This window comes from Sebastes umbrosus, chromosome 11, assembly GCF_015220745.1.
Source record: "Sebastes umbrosus isolate fSebUmb1 chromosome 11, fSebUmb1.pri, whole genome shotgun sequence".
Classification (NCBI taxonomy): Eukaryota; Metazoa; Chordata; class Actinopteri; order Perciformes; family Sebastidae; genus Sebastes; species Sebastes umbrosus.
In genome coordinates this window covers 24,996,461-25,015,331 of record NC_051279.1, presented here as the reverse complement: position 1 = coordinate 25,015,331, position 18,871 = coordinate 24,996,461, and the positions used below count along the sequence as shown (strand labels likewise).

At 36.3% G+C, this 18,871-nt stretch overlaps 3 protein-coding genes across 11 annotated transcripts in view; 2 read left to right on the top strand and 1 right to left on the bottom strand.

Moving 5' to 3' along the window:
* The first annotated feature begins 2,751 nt into the window (after positions 1 to 2,751).
* Positions 2,752 to 7,266, top strand: LOC119496430 (cocaine- and amphetamine-regulated transcript protein-like). 2 transcript variants are annotated; one of them, XM_037783726.1, is made up of 5 exons: positions 2,752 to 2,877; positions 4,521 to 4,642; positions 5,564 to 5,634; positions 6,723 to 6,791; positions 6,877 to 7,266. In XM_037783726.1, the coding sequence occupies exons 2-5, from the start codon at positions 4,573 to 4,575 to the stop codon at positions 6,982 to 6,984; spliced, it is 318 nt and encodes a 105-aa protein (XP_037639654.1). In that variant the 5' UTR covers positions 2,752 to 2,877; positions 4,521 to 4,572; the 3' UTR covers positions 6,985 to 7,266. The 2 variants fall into 2 exon arrangements, with proteins under 2 accessions (XP_037639654.1, XP_037639653.1); XM_037783725.1 differs by having other exon boundaries at positions 6,708 to 6,791.
* A 118-nt stretch (positions 7,267 to 7,384) lies between these two features.
* On the bottom strand, positions 7,385 to 15,059 carry LOC119496420. 6 transcript variants are annotated; one of them, XM_037783708.1, is made up of 7 exons: positions 15,016 to 15,059; positions 10,164 to 10,311; positions 9,811 to 9,955; positions 9,429 to 9,597; positions 9,232 to 9,303; positions 7,833 to 7,972; positions 7,385 to 7,787 (listed from the first exon to the last, which is right to left on the bottom strand). In XM_037783708.1, exons 2-7 carry the CDS (start codon positions 10,250 to 10,252, stop codon positions 7,755 to 7,757), a joined length of 648 nt encoding a protein of 215 aa, XP_037639636.1. In that variant the 5' UTR covers positions 10,253 to 10,311; positions 15,016 to 15,059; the 3' UTR covers positions 7,385 to 7,754. The 6 variants fall into 6 exon arrangements, with proteins under 6 accessions (XP_037639636.1, XP_037639637.1, XP_037639633.1 ...); XM_037783709.1 differs by lacking the exon at positions 15,016 to 15,059 and adding an exon at positions 11,697 to 11,767; XM_037783705.1 differs by lacking the exon at positions 15,016 to 15,059 and adding an exon at positions 11,561 to 11,702.
* LOC119496357 (mothers against decapentaplegic homolog 4-like) overlaps positions 10,331 to 18,871 on the top strand; it is a 16,427-nt gene continuing 7,886 nt past the window's right edge. Inside the window, exons 1-3 of one of the 3 annotated variants that reach the window (XM_037783599.1) lie at positions 10,331 to 10,794; positions 15,906 to 16,158; positions 17,606 to 17,854. In XM_037783599.1, the coding sequence (XP_037639527.1) occupies positions 17,612 to 17,854 (243 nt within the window). In that variant the 5' untranslated portion in view covers positions 10,331 to 10,794; positions 15,906 to 16,158; positions 17,606 to 17,611. Of the gene's footprint in view, positions 10,795 to 15,905; positions 16,159 to 17,605; positions 17,894 to 18,871 lie in introns of all 3 variants that reach the window. The other 2 variants (XM_037783600.1, XM_037783601.1) reach the window with 2 other exon arrangements.

Below are 18,871 nucleotides of genomic sequence, written 5' to 3'. Positions count from 1 at the left end.
TCTATTAGAAACACTAATTTATGTCACATGTTATCAATTAATTAATGGCTACATTTATTTTTAATATTTTGCTACATTTAATGACAGTTTTATTTATTCATCAAGTCATTCATTCATTTATTTTTTTATTTATTTTTTTATTTATTAAGGCAGGTTCCATCCTCCATAAACAACTGAGACGGGGAACGTGGGTAATATTCAGAGAAAAAGCTTTAAAGTGGCAACCTTGATAATATTTTATAATAACAAATTTAAGTCTGTTATAATTGAATTACTCTCTAAATGTAACTGAATACTTCTTGTGTATATATTATATTCATATGCAAATTATATATATTTTAAAATTATATAGACGAGGGGGTGTTTTACCTGGTTTGTTCTCAGTAAATATTTATCGTTCTTCCTCCAGTTTGATCAGAGATATCAGCTCAAAAATAAAAAAACAAAAATAGTTTGGTCAAAAGACGGTTTCCAGAATGCAATTAATTTTATATCTGATGATTTTTATTTTATTTTATTTTATCATATCTGTCTCCCTGACTTATTTATATATACACACTTTGTATTGTTTGTTACCTGCTGATCTATGAACCAGACTTCACTCACATTTTACTGATTTTAACACAAACATTATGACACCAAAATGATGAATGAAGATTCTGATTTGAATCAGTTAAAACTGAAGTCGAGCAGCGAAGAACCTCTGCTGCATCTCTGACATCACTTCCTGTCTGACTCTGTTTTTTTATCAAAATAAAAGACCCCAAATAATCAAAAAAGAAAAACAAAAGTTTGTTTGTGTTATTGTGTCTGAAAATTAAAGTTGAATTTGTATTTTTCATTTACAGAAACATAAACATGATCACTGACTCTACCTGCAGGCCACCGACCTCTGACCTCACATCAGCTGCTGATCAATAACTGAGGATCATCAATAACCAGCTGACATCACTTCCTGTGTTATAAAAGCCTTCAGAGCGTCTGATAGGTCGACTGAAACCAGATGAGTTTAATGTTTTTATTGTGTAATAAATGATTTCACACAGACGGTCTGATGATGAGACGTTATTGATCCACGAGTCTCTGCTTCCACCTGCTGGACAAATCAATAATCACCTCCACTTTATTTTCATTATTGATTAGTTATCTAACAGAGACACATTATTATATAATATATAGGGCTATATTATATATTAATACTCTGATAAATATTAATATTTAATAAATATTTGTACTATTATTCTCATTATATGCATTTATTTATACAGTCAGAAATGAAAATGGAACTACCTTTTTTATTTTATTTCTATTTGGTTTTACCATAGTAACCAAACATAAGTCAATATTACAGCTCGTCCTCAGCGACGTAACGTTTTTTAGTTTTTTTATAGACTTTATTTTAAATGTGTGAACAATACAAAGAACAATTAAATCGATACACAGGTAAACAATACATATAAAGGAAATAAATAAAAACAAACAAATATAAAATTAAATTTAAAAAAGTAACAAAACACAAAACATGCCAGGGGTTAATATAAATAAAATAATAATAGTAACTTAAGTAAAAATATTAAAATAGGAGCACAAACTCACCATCTTTTGCAGAAGATATTGTCTTAGTATAAAGTTCCATTTATTTCTTGAAAACATTAAAGTGAGATTTAACCCTCACAAATTTGCATTTATGAACGTAAAACTTTGCAACAATGAAAATTAGATTGATTAGAAAATATTCTCCCTCGTATATATTGTGTTGAACCTTGAAAAAAGTAGATGTTCAAAGTCACAGATAATATTTTCCAAGATAAATCTACAAATATCTTGCCACAGTGTGCGAGTGTGTGTACATTTCCAGTGATGTCACGTCCTCCATGATGTCACCGTGTGATGTGTTTCCATTCATTAGTTGGTCCTAATTAAAGAGACGATTACGTGAGATTAACTGGTAAACACCAGCAGCTCTCTCAACAGTTACACATGAAGTGAAATTAGTTCTTGTGACTCCACTCTGATGGTAACATCATAAATTGGCTTTCTGTATTGTTCTCTGATCTTTCTGACAGATAATATCATTTATTTATTATCTTTACTAGAAACAGTTTGACTCTCTTACTGATGTTTACTCCTCGAGTCTTTTCAGGAGAAATTTAATTAAATAAAAATAAAGATTCAATATTTTTTTTCACCTGAAACGTGTCGCTGCAGACAGACTAGATTGCTATCATTATTATTATCATTATTATAATTGCTATTGCTATTATTATTATAATTATTATTATTGCGGTTATTATTATAAATATTATTATTGCTATTGTTATTACTATTATCATTATTATTGCTTTTATTATTATTATTGCCATTGTTATTGCTATTATATATTATTATTATAATTATTATAATTATTATCGTTGATATTATTTTTACTATTATTTATTTTTACTATAGTTATTGATATTAATATTATCATTATTATTGCTATTATAATTATTATTATTATCATTGCCGTTATTATTATTTTTATTTTATTATTACTGTTGTTAATATTATTATTTTATTCATATGGCTGTTATTATTATTATTATTGCTATTATTATTATTATTATTATTATTATTATTATTATTATTATTATTATGACTGAAGGAGACTCAGATGTTCTGTCATGTAGCAGCTGAGCAGTCAGAGATATCCAGCTGACCGTAGCTTCAGTGAGGAGGACATGATGGAGGACTTGATGGATCCTCCATGTTGGATCATCTCTGATAGTGAAGGAGGTCACATGATCACACCTGAGGCAGGAAGTAGCCGCCCCCTCTCAGGTGTGATCATGTGACCTTAATTAGAGGATTCCTGCCTTTGTTCTGCAGCCATGATGGGTGAGTTCATCTCTGTTTCATACTGGATTTACTTTTATTATCACATAAGGTTTCAGTTATTAATGTTAATAATGTAGATCTGTCTGAGCAGAGATTAAACGTCACGCTGGAAAACATTTCTAAAGGAAATAACCTGCTCTGCCTCATCTACGGCCCTCTGTCAACACACTCTGCTCAACATCATTTTAACATGTAGCCTACATAAAGTACATATAAATATATACATATATACATATACATATGGGGTTTCATGTTGTCAGCAGTGTTTTATTTCCCCTCTGGGTCAAATGTTCAGTGTTTGTGTCTCTGGATCATTATGTTATGCAGCTGACAGCCTGCTCTATGGAGGACTGAACCTGCCAAAATCAATCAATCAATCAATCAATCAATCAATATGACTCGATAAATAAATAAATAAATATATATGTCATAAAATGTAGTAAAAATAATATTAAAAATAAATGTAGCCATTAATTAATTGATAAAATGAGACATAAATTGATATTTCTGTTTTGATTTGCTTCTTTATTTATTTATCTTTGTATTAATTCCCTTATTTATTTACTCTTCTGTTTACTTTTTCCCCTATTATTTATGTATTTATCTTTTATTGATAAGAATTTAAAAGTATTTATTTATTTTTGCATTTATTTTTATTTATTGATATATTTATGTTTTATTTATTTATCCTTTTTGCATTTATTTTCTGTTTATTTATTTATTTTTGCATTAATTTTTTTGTTTTATATTTATTTTTAAATATATGTATTCATTATTTATGTATTTATTTATTCATTTATTTATGCACAATTTTCCCTTTGCATTTCACCCTTTATTTAATTCCCCAAACTTACTTATTTCTATATTCATTTCTTTTTACATTTCTTAATACATTTCTTTTTAAATATCTTTATTTAAAAATTAATACAAATTCAACACATAAAAAAATAAAACGGAAAATTTAACAGAAGAGTAAATAAATAAGGGAATTAATTCAAAGATAAATAAATAAAGTAGCAAATTAAAACCAATATCAATTTATGTCACATTTTATCAATTAATTAATGGCTACAATTATTTTTTATATTATTCTTGCTGCATTTAATGACATATTTATTTATTGAGTCATTTATTTTATTTAGTTATTCATTTTTTATTTTTGCAGGTTCTGTCCTGATGTTTTACTCCTCACTACGCTGTCACATTTGCCAGAAAAAACGCTTTCTTGACTTTAGACGTTGAATTCTCCAGTGACCTAACATTTAACTGAAACGTCCACCTCCCTTCATTCATTTGACCTGTGAATATTTATCAATAACCAGTCTACTTGGTCTACTTGGTCTACTTGGTCTACTCGGTCTACTCGGTCTACTCGGTCTACTCGGTCCACCCGGTCCACTCGGTCCACCCGGTCCACCCGGTCCACCCAGTCCACTCAATCCACCTAGTCTACGCAGTCTACTTAGTCCACCCACTAGAATCTAGCACATATAATGGTTTTAGTTCAGTGCATGAGACGTTCTTTAACAGCTCAGAAACCAAATGGAAATGTGAACGTTTTTACTTGTCAAAACTCTGACTATATTTGAAATGTTAAAAAACTAAAAGACTGTTATGGTAAGTAGCCCCTCTGTATTTTCCAGGAGAGTCCTGGGACGGTTTCAAGGACTCAAGCTGGTCCTGGAGCCTCAGAGGATGAAGATGACTCCATGTTGCCTCTGGCGTCACCTGCAGGACAAACTGTACAGGTGTAGCTCTGCTGCAGGTCAGTCTATTATTTTATTATTTTGTATCAGTATTTATTTATTCATCATTTTTTTGATTAATTATTTCACCGTATTTATTATAATTATTTATTTATTTATTCTTTTGTTTGATTATTTTACAGTATTTTATTTATTTATTTATTTATTGTTCTTGTTTATTTTTAAAGTATTTAATTATTTATTTATTTAGTTTATTATTCTTTTGTTTAATTCTTTTACAGAATTTTTATAATTATTTATTCATTTATTTATTATCCTTTTGTTTCATTATTTTACAGTATTTATTGATTTTTAAAAAAAAAATTATGATTTTGTACTTATTTATATTGCTTTATTTTTATGATATTATTATTTATATGATATATAATTTCTTTTATTTGACTTATTGGTTTTAAACTAAAACAGTTAATATAAACTAAACATGTGAATTAAAATTATTCTTTCTGAACTAAAACACAACATTTTAAATATTTATATATATATATATATATATATACAAATAAAATAATATCGCACATAAAATAATTAAACAATAAAAAGTATTAAAAAAAATATTGAAAAAGTTAGACAACAGCTATCACTGAAACCATATAATGAGAACCCAAATAAAGCGTGGAGGAGAACAGTTTAAATGGTACTACAGCTTGTTGAAACGAGTCCAATCTCATTAAACTGACATGTTTTCACTCATGATGGTGCGTTCAGTTGCATAACGAGCAGCAGGTTAATCTGAGCGCCGTCAGCAGAGACTAAGACCTGCTGATCTCCAACAACAACGCATCACTCCTTCTTCTTCTTCTTCTTCTTCTTCTTCTTCTTCTTCTTCTTCTTCTTCTCCTTCTCCTGGAGTCGTCCTCTGACCCTCAGCAGCAGGATGAACAGACCAGCCTCCATCTTCATCCTCCTCTTCCTCCTCCTAGTGTCCTCAGGTGTGACAGGAAGTCTATGGACGCATGAAACAGAAGGGCAGTCAGAGAACAGCAGAGAGCTGGTGAGTCACTCTTTAATATGTTTAGTTAGGAAATATAGAAGACAGTAATATCATGTTTATGTTTACTGTTTCACTACAATACCCAGAGTTCACTGCTGCATTCTGCTGCACCGTGATGCTGAAACCTGCAGCTAGCTGCAGGCCAGTACTCTGATCATTTACTGCAGTAAAAGTATGAATACTAACGTGTAGAAGTACTCTGTTACAAGTTAAAGTCCTGCATTCAAAATGGTAATAATATTTTATATTATTCTAATTATTGATGCATTAATGTGTTCATCGCTTTAATGTTGCAGCTAGTAAAGGTGGAGCTACTTGTAATTATTTTAGGAATATTTTTCGCATGTTTTACTATATTTTGTCTGGTGTTTTTCGTGTATTTTACTAATTTTTATGGATATTTTATTGATTTTTTTGGATATTTTACTATGTTTTATGGATATTTTACTGATTTTTTTTTTAGGATATTTTACTAATTTTTCGCATAGTTAACACATTTTTGTCTGATAATTGATTGTTTTTTGATATATAACTTATATTTTGCTGATATTTTACTAATATCTTTGAGATATTTTACTAATATTTTAAGGATTTTGTACTAATGTTTTTTGTATATTTCATAAAAATTTGTTTTAGGATATTTAACTATTTTTTGGGGGATATTTTAGGACATTATATTTGTTCATCACTTTAATGTTGCAGCTGGTAAAGGTGGAGCTACTTTAAATTATTTTTTGAATATTTTTCAAATATTTTACAAATTTGTCTGATAATTGATTATTTTTCTGATATATATACAACCTATATTTTGCTGATATCTTACTAATATTTTTTGAGATAATTTAAGGATATTTTACTAATATTGTTTTGAATATTTTACTATTTTTTGGACATTTTATTTGTTCATCACTTTAATGTGGCAGATGGTAAAGGTGGAGCTACTTTTAATTACAGTAGTAAACAGTAAAATAACTATTAACTAAGTTTAATTAACTGTAAATTTACCATTTATAATTGATGGTTATTATAAAGTGATACCAGATCATGTTAATTATACTCTGTCTGTCTGTCAGTTGCTCGCCCTTCAGAACGTTCTGGAGAAACTTCAGAACAGGAAGTTGTCGACGTTGGACAGGAGACGGAGCCGCCTGCCGACCGTGAGACAAATATCACAGTATTACTGTAGTATTCAATGTGCTGTAGTACTGTAGTGGTACTCGTCTGTCCGTCTGTGTGTCTCAGTGTGACGTCACGGCGTCCTGCTCGGTGAAGAGAGGTCGTCACTTCGGTCAGCTGTGTGACTGTCAGCCGGGCTCCAGGTGTCACTTCTTCTTCCTCAGGTGTTTGTGACCTTCATCATCCTCCTCATCCTCCCTCTGTCTTTACGCCTCCATGATTGATCCTACATCTCCCAGAATGCACCTGGAGTGTCTTTCATTAGAGCCTCACACCTCCAATTTGTAACACAGATGCTAGACCTGTGCAGTCTGTGAGCATGTGACATCACAGTGACGTCACTGTGATGTCATCAGATGTAAACTTTGAGCCTTTTTATGACTGTTGTGAGTGTAAACCCTGCGTTCTGTCTGCAGGTTCATCTTCTGTTTTCTAATAAAATCACTTGAATTTAAACTCTGGAGGTGGAGCTACTTTTAATGACATCAGCATTTATTATTAAATAATTAAATCAAAATAAAGCCATAGTAGAGAGAGAACTTGAATCAGAACACCTGAAGTAGACAGCAGCGACTCAGCAGGTAACATCTTTATTAAAATATATTGTTTTAAATTCTGCCAACTAAAGTGGAGCCTCAGTAACATAATCAGACCTACAAGTTCCAACACAGAGAGAGGTCAGTTATGTACACACGGCCCAACAGAAACAGGTGAACAAATCAAACAGAAGCTTCCATCCAGGTAAAACTCTGACTAACTGATAAACACTGAATGCAACACAACCACTTCCTGCTTCAACACACCTGTGACTCACCTGAGAGACACACCGATCAAATCCATTGATCATCAAACTAAACATTCATCAACATTCATCGGGCTGCTTCATCAAATAAAGTCACTTAATCAAACTGGTAGAAAAAATGAGCTGGACCCCCCCCCCCCAATCATTCCCAGTGAGTCTCCCCGGCCATCGCCATGTACTCGTCCAGCTGAGCGTCCAGGCAGCTCTTGGACGCTGACATGTAGTCGTCCAGCTCTTTGTCCAATCGGCTCCTGGACATGGACATGTACTCGTCCAGCTGTGCGTCCAGCTGCTTCTTGGTTGGTACGTGTTCCTTCCTCCTGTAGGCGGTGGCCCCGCCCCTCTGCAGGTGTGTCCGTCCTGCAGGAGAAACAGGTGATCTGACTGTTAGACTGTTATGAGAAACGTTCGCAGTAGCACCATTCTGTTAGCTGACTCAATTAATTAATGGCAACATTTATTTTTTATATTATTCTTGCTACATTTGGTGACAATTATTTATTGAGTCATTTGCTTATTTATTCTTTTATTTGTATTTATTGTATTAGAAATATCAATTTATGTCACATTTTATCAGTTAAATAATCACTGCATTAATTTATAATATTTTTGCTACATTTATAACATTTATTTATTTATCGAGTCATTTATTTATTTATTTTTTATTTTGGCAGGTTCCGTCCTCCATACAGCGGTAACGTCTTATATTCAATCAAATCTGTAGTTATCTGACATCAGAGACAAAGCAGCCTGTCAGTGTGCTGTGATGTGAGCGCCTCCTACAGGCTGCACAGTTCATTACAATCACAATACTGAGATTCCTCTTAGATTGCTCTGTTTCTACAGTCTCAACATGGCAAGTTTAAATATATAGATCTGATCCTGTTGAACAGACTGACAGACTGGACCAAATTCTGTATAGAAACCACAGACTGTCTATGGTAGAAACAACAACGTCGCTGCCGTATTTATGCCTAGATGACTTTATGTTGATTGTTGTTGGAGCAGCTGTTTAGCCTGGCACTGATCCATCCAAACTCCATTCAGAAAACAAGCATTTTAAAAGTTGTTTGCTTGTCATCTTGGTAACAGACCTGACAAAGCATGAATTCAGACGTTTTACTAATCAGCATCATTATGTAGTTATTTCAGCATCATTTTGATCTGTTTATTGATATTAAATCACAGCACAATCTGTTTATTTTGGGTTCATACCTCAGTAGTGACGTGTGGCTGCTAGATAGTCAGTGCAATGACATTGTATGTGAATACAGCTCGCCGCCAGGTGATGTTATGAACCCAGACACAACGGCGTTTGGTTTTCTGACATATCTGGGACTTCACCAACATGTACAAAGAAGCAACAGTGGTTATTTCTTCCATGGTTGATGGAGGAGATGGAGGAAAGAAAAAGTTGTTGGTATCTATGGAGACAAGCTCCTTCACCTCTCCGAAGCATCTAGAGCAAAAGAACACAAACGATACCGGCAGTCCAACTCGCACGAGTCGGAAATTCACTTCACTCTTGTTGTGAACACAGCTGAACCTGGAACTACAGGTACAGGTCTGAGAAGGGAGTGTGTTCACTGCTCAGTGTGAGTTTGTGTTGAAAAACTGACCTGTAGTCAGTTTCTGAATGTTTCTCGTCCTAAGGAGACGCTGACCGAGTCGACTGTGAAGGTTACCTTGTCCTGCACAGGAAGCACACACAGGTACAGGTACAGCTACAGGTACAGGTCTAGATTGATCTGATTGTAAGATTCATGGTCTCAGCGCCGGTTGGAGCAGGACAGAGAGACCACCACCAGGTACTCACCCCTGTAGGTGGGGGTGGAGCTGCGTCTCCGTCTGTACTTGTTCATAAAGCTCCAGAAGCCTCGAGGTCTGGAGGCCGGGAGGCGGCGAGTCCCCCGCTGCCAGCCGAGTCGAGTCCAGACGCTCCCTCTCCTCAGATGCTGCCTCACCCCCACAGACGAGTCACGGGTCTGGACCGGAACGGAGATCAGAGGTCAACCAGGTATGTTTAGGAGGGTCAACCAGGAACGTTTAGGAGCGTCAACCAGGAATGTTTAGGAGGGTTAAGGTTGGGCTACTTACAACCTGTCACACTATTTCCTGTCACAGCACACACCGCTCTGACATCACCACGAGACAGAAGTGACCTGTCGTTCTCATTGGTCTACAGCTCTGTGACTCACCTGCAGGTGGAGCAGCGATGACCTCCCTCTCCTCACCAGCAGCACCACCTTCGGGAGGCCATGCCTCCTCCTCTGATGCAGCAGGACAGGGTCAAAGGTCCTCATCCTGGACCGGGTCAGCTGGTCCGCCACCACCTGAGAGAAGCTTCAACATGACACACAAAGTTACAGGTTATAATGTAATAATATCTGTATGTCTTTGGATGAACTGAAGGATATGAGTTTTTATGATCCATGGCAAAGAAAAAATACTTCTCACAGATCTAAGAGACATTACGGGATATAAAATTAAATCAAATCTTATTGGATTTATATAAATTACTACACAGATGTGACCAAATTGTGTGTCTCACCGCTCATGGAGAGAAACTGCTGAGGTGCTTCTCAGGTAAAACCTGCCTGGTTTTGATGAATCCATCAGCTTCCTGTTTCCCTCATTCATCCTTCTGAACGTTGATGATTGGAGAAACACAGCTGAGCCAAATCCTGTTCACCTGCGAGCTAATTAACAAACATACGCCCCGTTAATTATCGAGAGGACAAACACGAGGGACTCCGTTGAACCCAGTTGGAATAACAGACATACAAACACAATCAGCAGCAGCTATTTAAATAAGCAGCAAGCTTCAAATAACAGGCCGAATTAGAGAGAAGACCACAACGATTCACGGGTCTTAAACTTTGGTGTATTTAGTGTTTTAATTTCGCCGATTAACTATGAAACATTACGTTTCACCAATTTGTAAAGGGGATTCTCCATAGACAGATTCGCCGACATGCTCTGTCCGTACAACAGCGGCACGGTTTGAGTGTCCAGCTAACATTAACTTAAATACTTTACAGGATAGCGACATTTCTTTAGTTTAAGTTATAACTGTTAATGAAGGAAAGCTGTAACTACAAATGTGAGGGACAGAGTTTATCTTTAACCTTTAAGTTAATTTACTACGAAGCGGACACACCTGTTAATTACCTCAGTCTCAGGTGAGGTCGACTGGCCGCAATGCTAATCTGATAACTGTCATAAGATAAGATAAGATAAGATATTCCTTTATTTGTCCCGCAGTGGGGACATTTGCAGTGTACAGCAGCAGGGGATAATGCAAAAAACAAGATGCATCAGATAACACAGTAAAAAAAGAGCTAAACAAAGTGTCACAATATATGAACCATTTAAATAGAAGGAAGTATAAAAATAGGAGCAGTATATACAGTATTGACAATAAACAGACTATTAACAAAAATGCACAAGTGGAAAATTATATTGCACAGTGAGAATGAATGAATGAATGAATGAATGAATGAATGAAATTCCACCTGAAGATATCAGGTTATGTCAATGTTTGTAATGCTAATCAGCTAGCTCACTAACTGTTTGTAATGCTAATCAGCTAGCTCACTAACTGTTTGTAATGCTAATCAGCTAGCTCACTAACTGTTTGTAATGCTAATCAGCTAGCTCACTAACTGTTTGTAATGCTAATCAGCTAGCTCACTAACTGTTTGTAATGCTAATCAGCTAGCTCACTAACTGTTTGTAATGCTAATCGTCTTGTTACCTTTCAGTCTTCCCGACTAGTTAGTTAGCTAATGTTACCTCACAAATATTGTCAAGCCTGCATCATTTAGCTTCCGCAGATAAACTTGATAAACTCTTCAGGGGTCTCGTTAAAATGAACTCTGAAGTTTAAGCGCTAATGAAGCTAGTTAGCTTAGCAACATCTCTACAGTAGCATCACCGGTCGCTCACCGGTCAACGTGTCTCCGGTTTGTGCGGCTCCGACTTCAACAACAGTTCAGACTAAAGCTTTAAAGTGAAAAAGAAAATGTTTTTAAGTTCAGTGTTATAGCTGTTATAGTAACAGCTAACAGCAGCTAACGGTCACCTTCAGTTTGAGTCTTAATGCAGCTTTTTGTCCAAACTGGCAACATGTCAGTCCAGGTTGGTTTATAATCTATATTTGAGTGTAAACACTGGAGCTGTGTTCATAATACTGCAATTAAATACATATTACAGTACTTTCATCAGTTGTGATACCCGATATATACACATCTTAACATTTTAATGCCGTAGCTGGTGAATCTAATTTTAACTTCATGCAGTTTGGTAGTTTAACCTTAAAGGGACTGTTTGTAAGAATCAGAATTGCTTGTTAACAGCTACACCTGTGGCCGTTAAGTCAACAAAAGTCAGCGTCGGGCTCCTGCTTGTGCTCGCTCTAAATAGACATGAACGAGCATCGCTCAACACAGTGAGGCGACACACGTCAGCTAAAACACAATATCACTCTATATTTCACCTGCTTGGCAGTAATGTTAGCTGACCAGACGAAGGTCTCTCCATGAATCACTGCTGATCCTAGTGTTGGCTTTTCCTGCCTCAGCCTCCCGACCGAGGCCGGAGGAAACAGGGAAGACACCGGCACCCGGTCGGAGACGATAATGTTTCTCGTCGAGGAGCCCCGTCACTTCGCAAGACACGGGAAACCTCTGTTGGTCTGGAGGAGCTGCAGCATTTATTTCTGCACAATCGTCCACTGTACATTCACTAGATATTCTCAGAGCTACGAAGTCTTCTGCAGTGTGTAGTGTGCACGCATAAACTTGGGGTGGAGCGAGCTAAGTGAAGGCAGGCAGACGAGCAGAGCACAGCAGAGACTCTGGCCCTGGAGACCAAAGCTACGGTCTCCCCCGCGTACTACGACCGCAGCCAACACTGTTTAACAGACGACTTCACTAGATATAACTTTGTGGTTTTGGTGTTTACGTTTAGTTTGTGTTGGAGTCTGAGTCTGAACAGCATAGCCACACGCGAGGGCACATATGCGAGCGCGCATGGGACACCGACCCGAGTGATTTATACGTGTAAGAAGTTACAAACAGTTCCTTTAAATATATGTTTTAATCTGCAAATTAACAGAAACTATTTGAAGTAAAGTGCGAAGGTATCCTGTGAATCTATATCAGAATCAGAAATACTTTATTGCATTATAGTTGTTCTTGTATAAACATAAAAAAAATGTAAGAAAATAGAAATAAAGGAGTATGAAACATGTAAATGAAATATATAGATAGATAGATAGGTGTACTTTATTGATCCCAAATTGGGAAATGCACAGGAGCAGTACATTAAATATACATGTCAACACTAGAGAAATATATCCATAGAATACAAAATATAAAGAATATTGGAATTCATTATAAATATACCAGACTACTACAATTATAAACATAGAATAACCTACTATATACATTGTGTCAAAGTTACAATGTTTTGTTCTTAGATAAAAAATAACTGAGGTAGTAAATGTTCAAATATAGATGTGCAAAATACAACATCTGCAAGAATATTACAGGACTGTACTACAGGAAATGAGGTACATAATGCTACAATATAAACACAATATATGTAAAGAAATATAAGTACTAAAATCAAAAATAAGAAAATGAGAATATCAACAATATGAAACATAAAAAAATTATTGGCATTAAGACATGCAAAATGTAGCAGCAAAAAAAATACAAAATGCTGAGAAGTTGGATTATTAAGTGTATTTAATATAAATGCCAGAAAGGTTTAAATAAGAATTGAATACGAATGATGAAGATGAATATACAGTATTAATTACTTAATTAATGATTATATTCATGAAAAGTAACCATCAAATTTAAAAGCTGTAATGTTGTTTTGTGCTGTTAATAAAAACATGCAGGTTAGTGGATAAAACCTGTAAAAAGTAAAAGACAGACATTATAATAATAATATCATAATAATAATAATAATTATTATTATAATATTATTGATATATTAATTATTAATAATAATTATTGTTATTATTGTTATTATTATTATTAATATTAATAATAATTATAATACTTTTATAATTATTAATTACATGATGTCTTTATATTTTCTGTGCGTTTATTTAGTATTATTTATTAATTATTGATTGGTTTATAAGTACCAGCAGGTCTCTCTCTCTACCACTAGATGGCGCCACAGTCTCTCTGTCCGACGATCTGTCAATCAACACAGAGGAGAGCAGCGATTGGCTGTCTCTCTCCCACCAACAGAAGACACGCCCACAAACAAACTTAGTGACAGGAGGCTACAAACATTCAAAATAAAAGCTCAACTTGACCGGAAGTTTAAAGTTTATTGATTTGTTGGTTGTGACAGTTTGGAAACAGCAGTTTAATAACAAATCAATTACCCAAGCAGAATAATGTATATCATATTATTGTATTGTAATAATTGATGCATTATAGTGTTATAGGTGTAGAAATACTCTGTTAGAAGTTAAAGTCCTGCATTCAAAATGTTAATAATATATTATATTATTCTAATTATTGATGCATTAATGTGTTCATCACTTTAGTGTTGCAGCTGGAGCAACTTGTAATTATTTTGAATATTCTTTTGCATATTTCACTAATTTTTGTCTGATAATCTATTCATGTTTTTCTGATATAGAACTTATATTTAGCTGATATCTTACTTATATTTTTGAGATATTCTTACTAATTTTTTAAGGATATGTTACTATTGTATTTTGTATATTTTACAAATATTTTTTTAAGGATATTTTACTATTTATGAATATTTTATTATTTTTTTAGGATATTTTACCTTTTTTTAGCATATTTTACTAATTTTTGTCTGATCATTGATTGTTTTTCTGATAAACAACTTATATTTTTTTAGATTTTATTAATTTATAATATTTAATAGTATTTTAATGATATTGTATTTAGGTTTTTCGTTTATTTTATTAATTTTGTTTAGGATATTTTACTAATTTTGTTTAGGGTATTTGACTATTTTTGGGATATTTTACTAATAGTTTTGGACATTTTATTTGTTCATCTGCTGGTAGTTTAATCTATAATGATAATATTTTTATTTAAGAAAAAGAACATTATTCACAGATATTTAACATAGAGCATTTTCACTTCCTCCACCCCCTGCCTAGACAAAATAACGTACAATAACATATCTACAAAGGAAATGACGGTTAAAAATTAAAGGGACTGTTTGTAAGAATCAGAAATCCTTGTTAACAGCGACACCTGTGGCCGTTAAGTCAATGAAAGTCAGCGTCGGGCTCGCGCTTGTGCTCGCTCTAAATAGACATGAACGAGCATCGCTCAAAACAGTGAGGCGACACACGTCAGCTAAAACCACAATATCACTCTATATTTCACCTGCTTGGCAGTAATGTTAGCTGACCAGACGAAGGTCTCTCCATGAATCACTGCTGATCCTAGTGTTGGCTTTGCTGCTTCAGCCTCCTGACCGCGGCCGGAGGGAACAGGGGAGACACCGGAGTTTTGGTCGGAGACGATAACGTTTCTCGCTGCGGAGCCCCGTCACTTCACAAGACACGGGAAACCTCTGTTGGTCTGGAGGAGCTGCAGCAGTTATTTCTGCACAAACATCCATTGTACATTCACTAGATATTCTCAGAGCTAAACTAACTCTTCTGCAGTGTGGAGTGAGCGCGCATGAACGCAAGATGGAGCGAGCTAAGTGAAGGCAAGCAGGCAGAGGAGCAGAGATTCCGGCCCTGGAGACCAAAGCTACGGTCTCCCCCGCGTACTACGACCGCGGCCAACACTGTTTAACCGACGGGCTTCACTAGATATAACTTTAACTGTAATATGCGAGCGCGCATGGGACACCGACCCGGATGATTTATACCTGTAAGAAGTTACAAACAGTCCCTTTAAGTAGTAAGATAAAAAAATATATATATGTATATATATGTATATATATATACATATATATATTTTTTTAGTTTAATCTATAATAATATATCATCATTTATTATATTTTGTTTTAATATCTGTAAAGTAACTAAAGCTGTAAGATAAATGTAGTGGAATAAAAGTACAATATTTGCCTCCAAAAGGAGAAGTAGAAGTACAGGGTAGCAGAAAATGGAAGTACTAGCCTGCAAGTACCTTAAAATTGTACTTAAGTACAGTACTTGAGTAAATGTACTTAGTTACATTCCACCACTGGTGTTCAGTGTGTCAGAAAATGTGTTTAAGCGGCATATAACATAATAACAGTGATTCTTCTTCCTCTGCAGTCTGACATGCAGCTGGATGAAGCTGCTCTTATTTTTATGGAGTCGCCTGACTTCCTGTTATGTCTGGCTGTCTGGTTAGCATGACACAGACCCTCCCCCGCCCCCCCATCCGTGCTGACTCTCATGAGTCTGCAGACAGACTCCAGTCTGGACCAGGCGGAGGACACACAGACCGACAGACAGAGACACACAGACAGCCGGTCTAACCGACGCAGCCAGCGGATCACAGCCGAGCGGAGAGAGCCGAGTCCCGGTGAGTGGAGCTGACAGAGCCCGCTGAGGGCTCACTGTGTCCGGATACTTTTTATATCTGACAACTGTTGATGCGCCTGTCTGTCTGCCTGCCTGCCTGCCTGCCTGTCTGTCTGCATGTCTGTCTGTCTGTCTGCCTGTCTGCCTGTCTGCCTGCCTGCCACTCAAACACTGTCTTCACTGATTATCAGCTGCAGTGATCATTACATCATTAATCAATTAGTCAATCAACCACAAAATCAATCAATGAATCTGAATGATGGCCAGACTAATTAAGCAGTTTGATGACATCACTGACAACTAAATATGGATATCTGACATCATCTTATTGAATATAATTTACTGAATCCAATCAAATCAATAGATTAATCAGTAATGAGAGGATCAGTGAGAACATGTGGAGGTTAGACAGTGATGATGCAACCCGGTGAAAATGAAAACAGGCCTGATGCAGATGGAGAGCTCAGTTCATTTCTTTATATTGATCACTGATCGGTAGAATCTGATCAGATCAATAAGATCAAGATTTGTTCCTGTTTTGGTGCATTTTTACAGAAGAGATGCAGCAAAAACCTACTCATGTGTTCCTCTGTACTACTTTACTATTACTCTACTATATTACTGTATTATTGTACTGTATCGCTGTATTACTGCACTATTACTGTAGTTAATGGTGCCACTGGTACTGAAGCAGTATTTATGTACTTAGCTAAAGTAGTGATTGCTGAGGCTCAGGGAACATAGGGGGAGCTACAGGGACATTTTTTATTGCAAGGGATCGCCTCACATCCCAGCATTGGGCGATGGCGACAGCCAAAAACCAAGATGGTGATGGTCAAAAAACAATATGGCGACGGACAAATCACCAAGATTGCGATGAACAAAAAGCAAGATGGTGACGGCTGTAAACCTAGATGAGACGGCCAGAAACCAAGATGCGACAGACAAAACACCAAGTTTGCGATGGACAAATCACCAAGATGGCGACGGACAAAAAGCAAGATGGTGACGGCTGAAAACCAAGATGAGACGGCCAGAAACCAAGATGCGACAGACAAAACACCAAGATGGCGACGGACAAAACACCAAGATGGCGACGGACAAAACACCAAGATGGAGACGGCTGAAAACAAAGTTGGCGACGGCCAAAATGTCGAACTCGAGGCTTCAAAACGGCAGACCACAAACCATTGGGTGACGTCACCGTGACCACTTCATCTACTTCTTCTATACAGTCTAACTAAACATTATTGTCATTATTGATTAATCAATCAATTATTTTCTTGATGACTAGATTAAACATTCAGTTTATTAACACAGAAGAAGAAAATCAGCAAATATTGACTTTTGTGAATGTGGAAGAAGTGATCTTTTTGTCATTTTTGCTTAAAACATGACGTAAACAATGACTGGATTATTTAAATTAATGCAGATACATTTCTTGTCAGGTGATCATGTCGGTGCTCGGCCCCGCCCCCAGCAGTGCCGACGCCTGCCTCAGCATTGTCCACAGCCTGATGTGCCACCGGCAGGGAGCCGAGAACGAGGGCTTCGCCAAGCGGGCGATCGAGAGTCTGGTGAAGAAGCTGAAGGAGAAAAAGGACGAGCTGGACTCGCTCATCACCGCCGTCACCACTAACGGCGTCCATCCCAGCAAGTGTGTCACCATCCAGAGGACGCTGGACGGACGGCTGCAGGTAGGAGACGAGCTACGTCACATCAAACTACAGCTAAAGGTTTGATTTCTGCTTTTCACGTGATGAATATGTGAAGATCTGCATGATGCAGCTGAAAAATGAACATTCACATTTTCTATTAATCTATTTGAGCTCCATCTGGTTACATCAAGCACCAGAGAGTCCTTTAGATAACTAACTAATCCCCCTAACCCTAGTCAATCACAAGGAAATTAATCACCTAGTCAAACATTTTCTGGTTCCAGCTTTTCAAATGTCTCAGACCTTTAGATCTTAATTAGACATGTTACCGAGGTCCGCCTTTTGCAATGCAGTTTCAGGACGTTTTGGAGGTGCACCGTCCACCAGCCCCAGCCGCTCTCGCCTTAGCTCCAACACCGACACCACACCAGGCTGCACTGAGTTTCATTTATTTCTCTAACAGGACTTTTCTCTGGTTTCCTTTCGGGCTGAAAGTTTTGCTCCCCGTCGTCCGGACCTGTTAGAGGCCCGCAAACCTCCGGCATTGGCTGCTTTTTGTTAATTTATCTCCAGCAGGAGGAGACGTTAAAGAAGAGAGCGAGTCAGAGAGGCAGTCAGTGTGTTGTGTTAATTCTGTCGGTGGGATTTCGTTTAATTCACCGCTATGATTTCACCCGTTCACCACACACACATATGTCATTGTGAAAATAAACACACCAAACTAAGGTGGAGGAGAGCAACAACCTTAACCAATAATTAAATTATTTGTCAAAAAAAATGTTTGGCAAACAGTGTGGCTAATGAACTTAGTCAGGAAATGACTCAAATAAATATGAAGTAACATAGAAATGCCAAAATACACTGGAGGGGGCTTAAATAGTCCAGTTTTATGAAAACAGTCCAGTTTTATGAAAACACCATGTTTACAGCGGTGAATACTTCTTTAAGTTTCTCTGGAAGAAGCCTTTGACATCCAGACCCTGATCCAGGACCTGCAGCATCTTTTCAGTGTGCAGATGGTCACTTTAAGAACCCTGTAAACAACTGTAGAACCCT

Coding starts and splice junctions, on each gene's coding strand:
- LOC119496430 (XM_037783725.1), top strand. CDS start 4,573: ATGAAGATGACTCCATGTTGCCTCTGGCGTCACCTGCAGGACAAACTG. Junction 4,643..5,563: donor CAGGTGTAGCTCTGCTGCAG/GTCAGTCTATTA, acceptor TCCTCCTCCTAG/TGTCCTCAGGTGTGACAGGA. Junction 5,635..6,707: donor CAGAGAACAGCAGAGAGCTG/GTGAGTCACTCT, acceptor TCTGTCTGTCAG/TTGCTCGCCCTTCAGAACGT.
- LOC119496420 (XM_037783708.1), bottom strand. CDS start 10,252: ATGAATGAGGGAAACAGGAAGCTGATGGATTCATCAAAACCAGGCAGG. Junction 9,304..9,428: donor CTCCACCCCCACCTACAGGG/GTGAGTACCTGG, acceptor CTTCCTGTGCAG/GACAAGGTAACCTTCACAGT. Junction 7,788..7,832: donor ACAAAGAGCTGGACGACTAC/ATGTCAGCGTCC, acceptor CTGGACGAGTAC/ATGGCGATGGCCGGGGAGAC.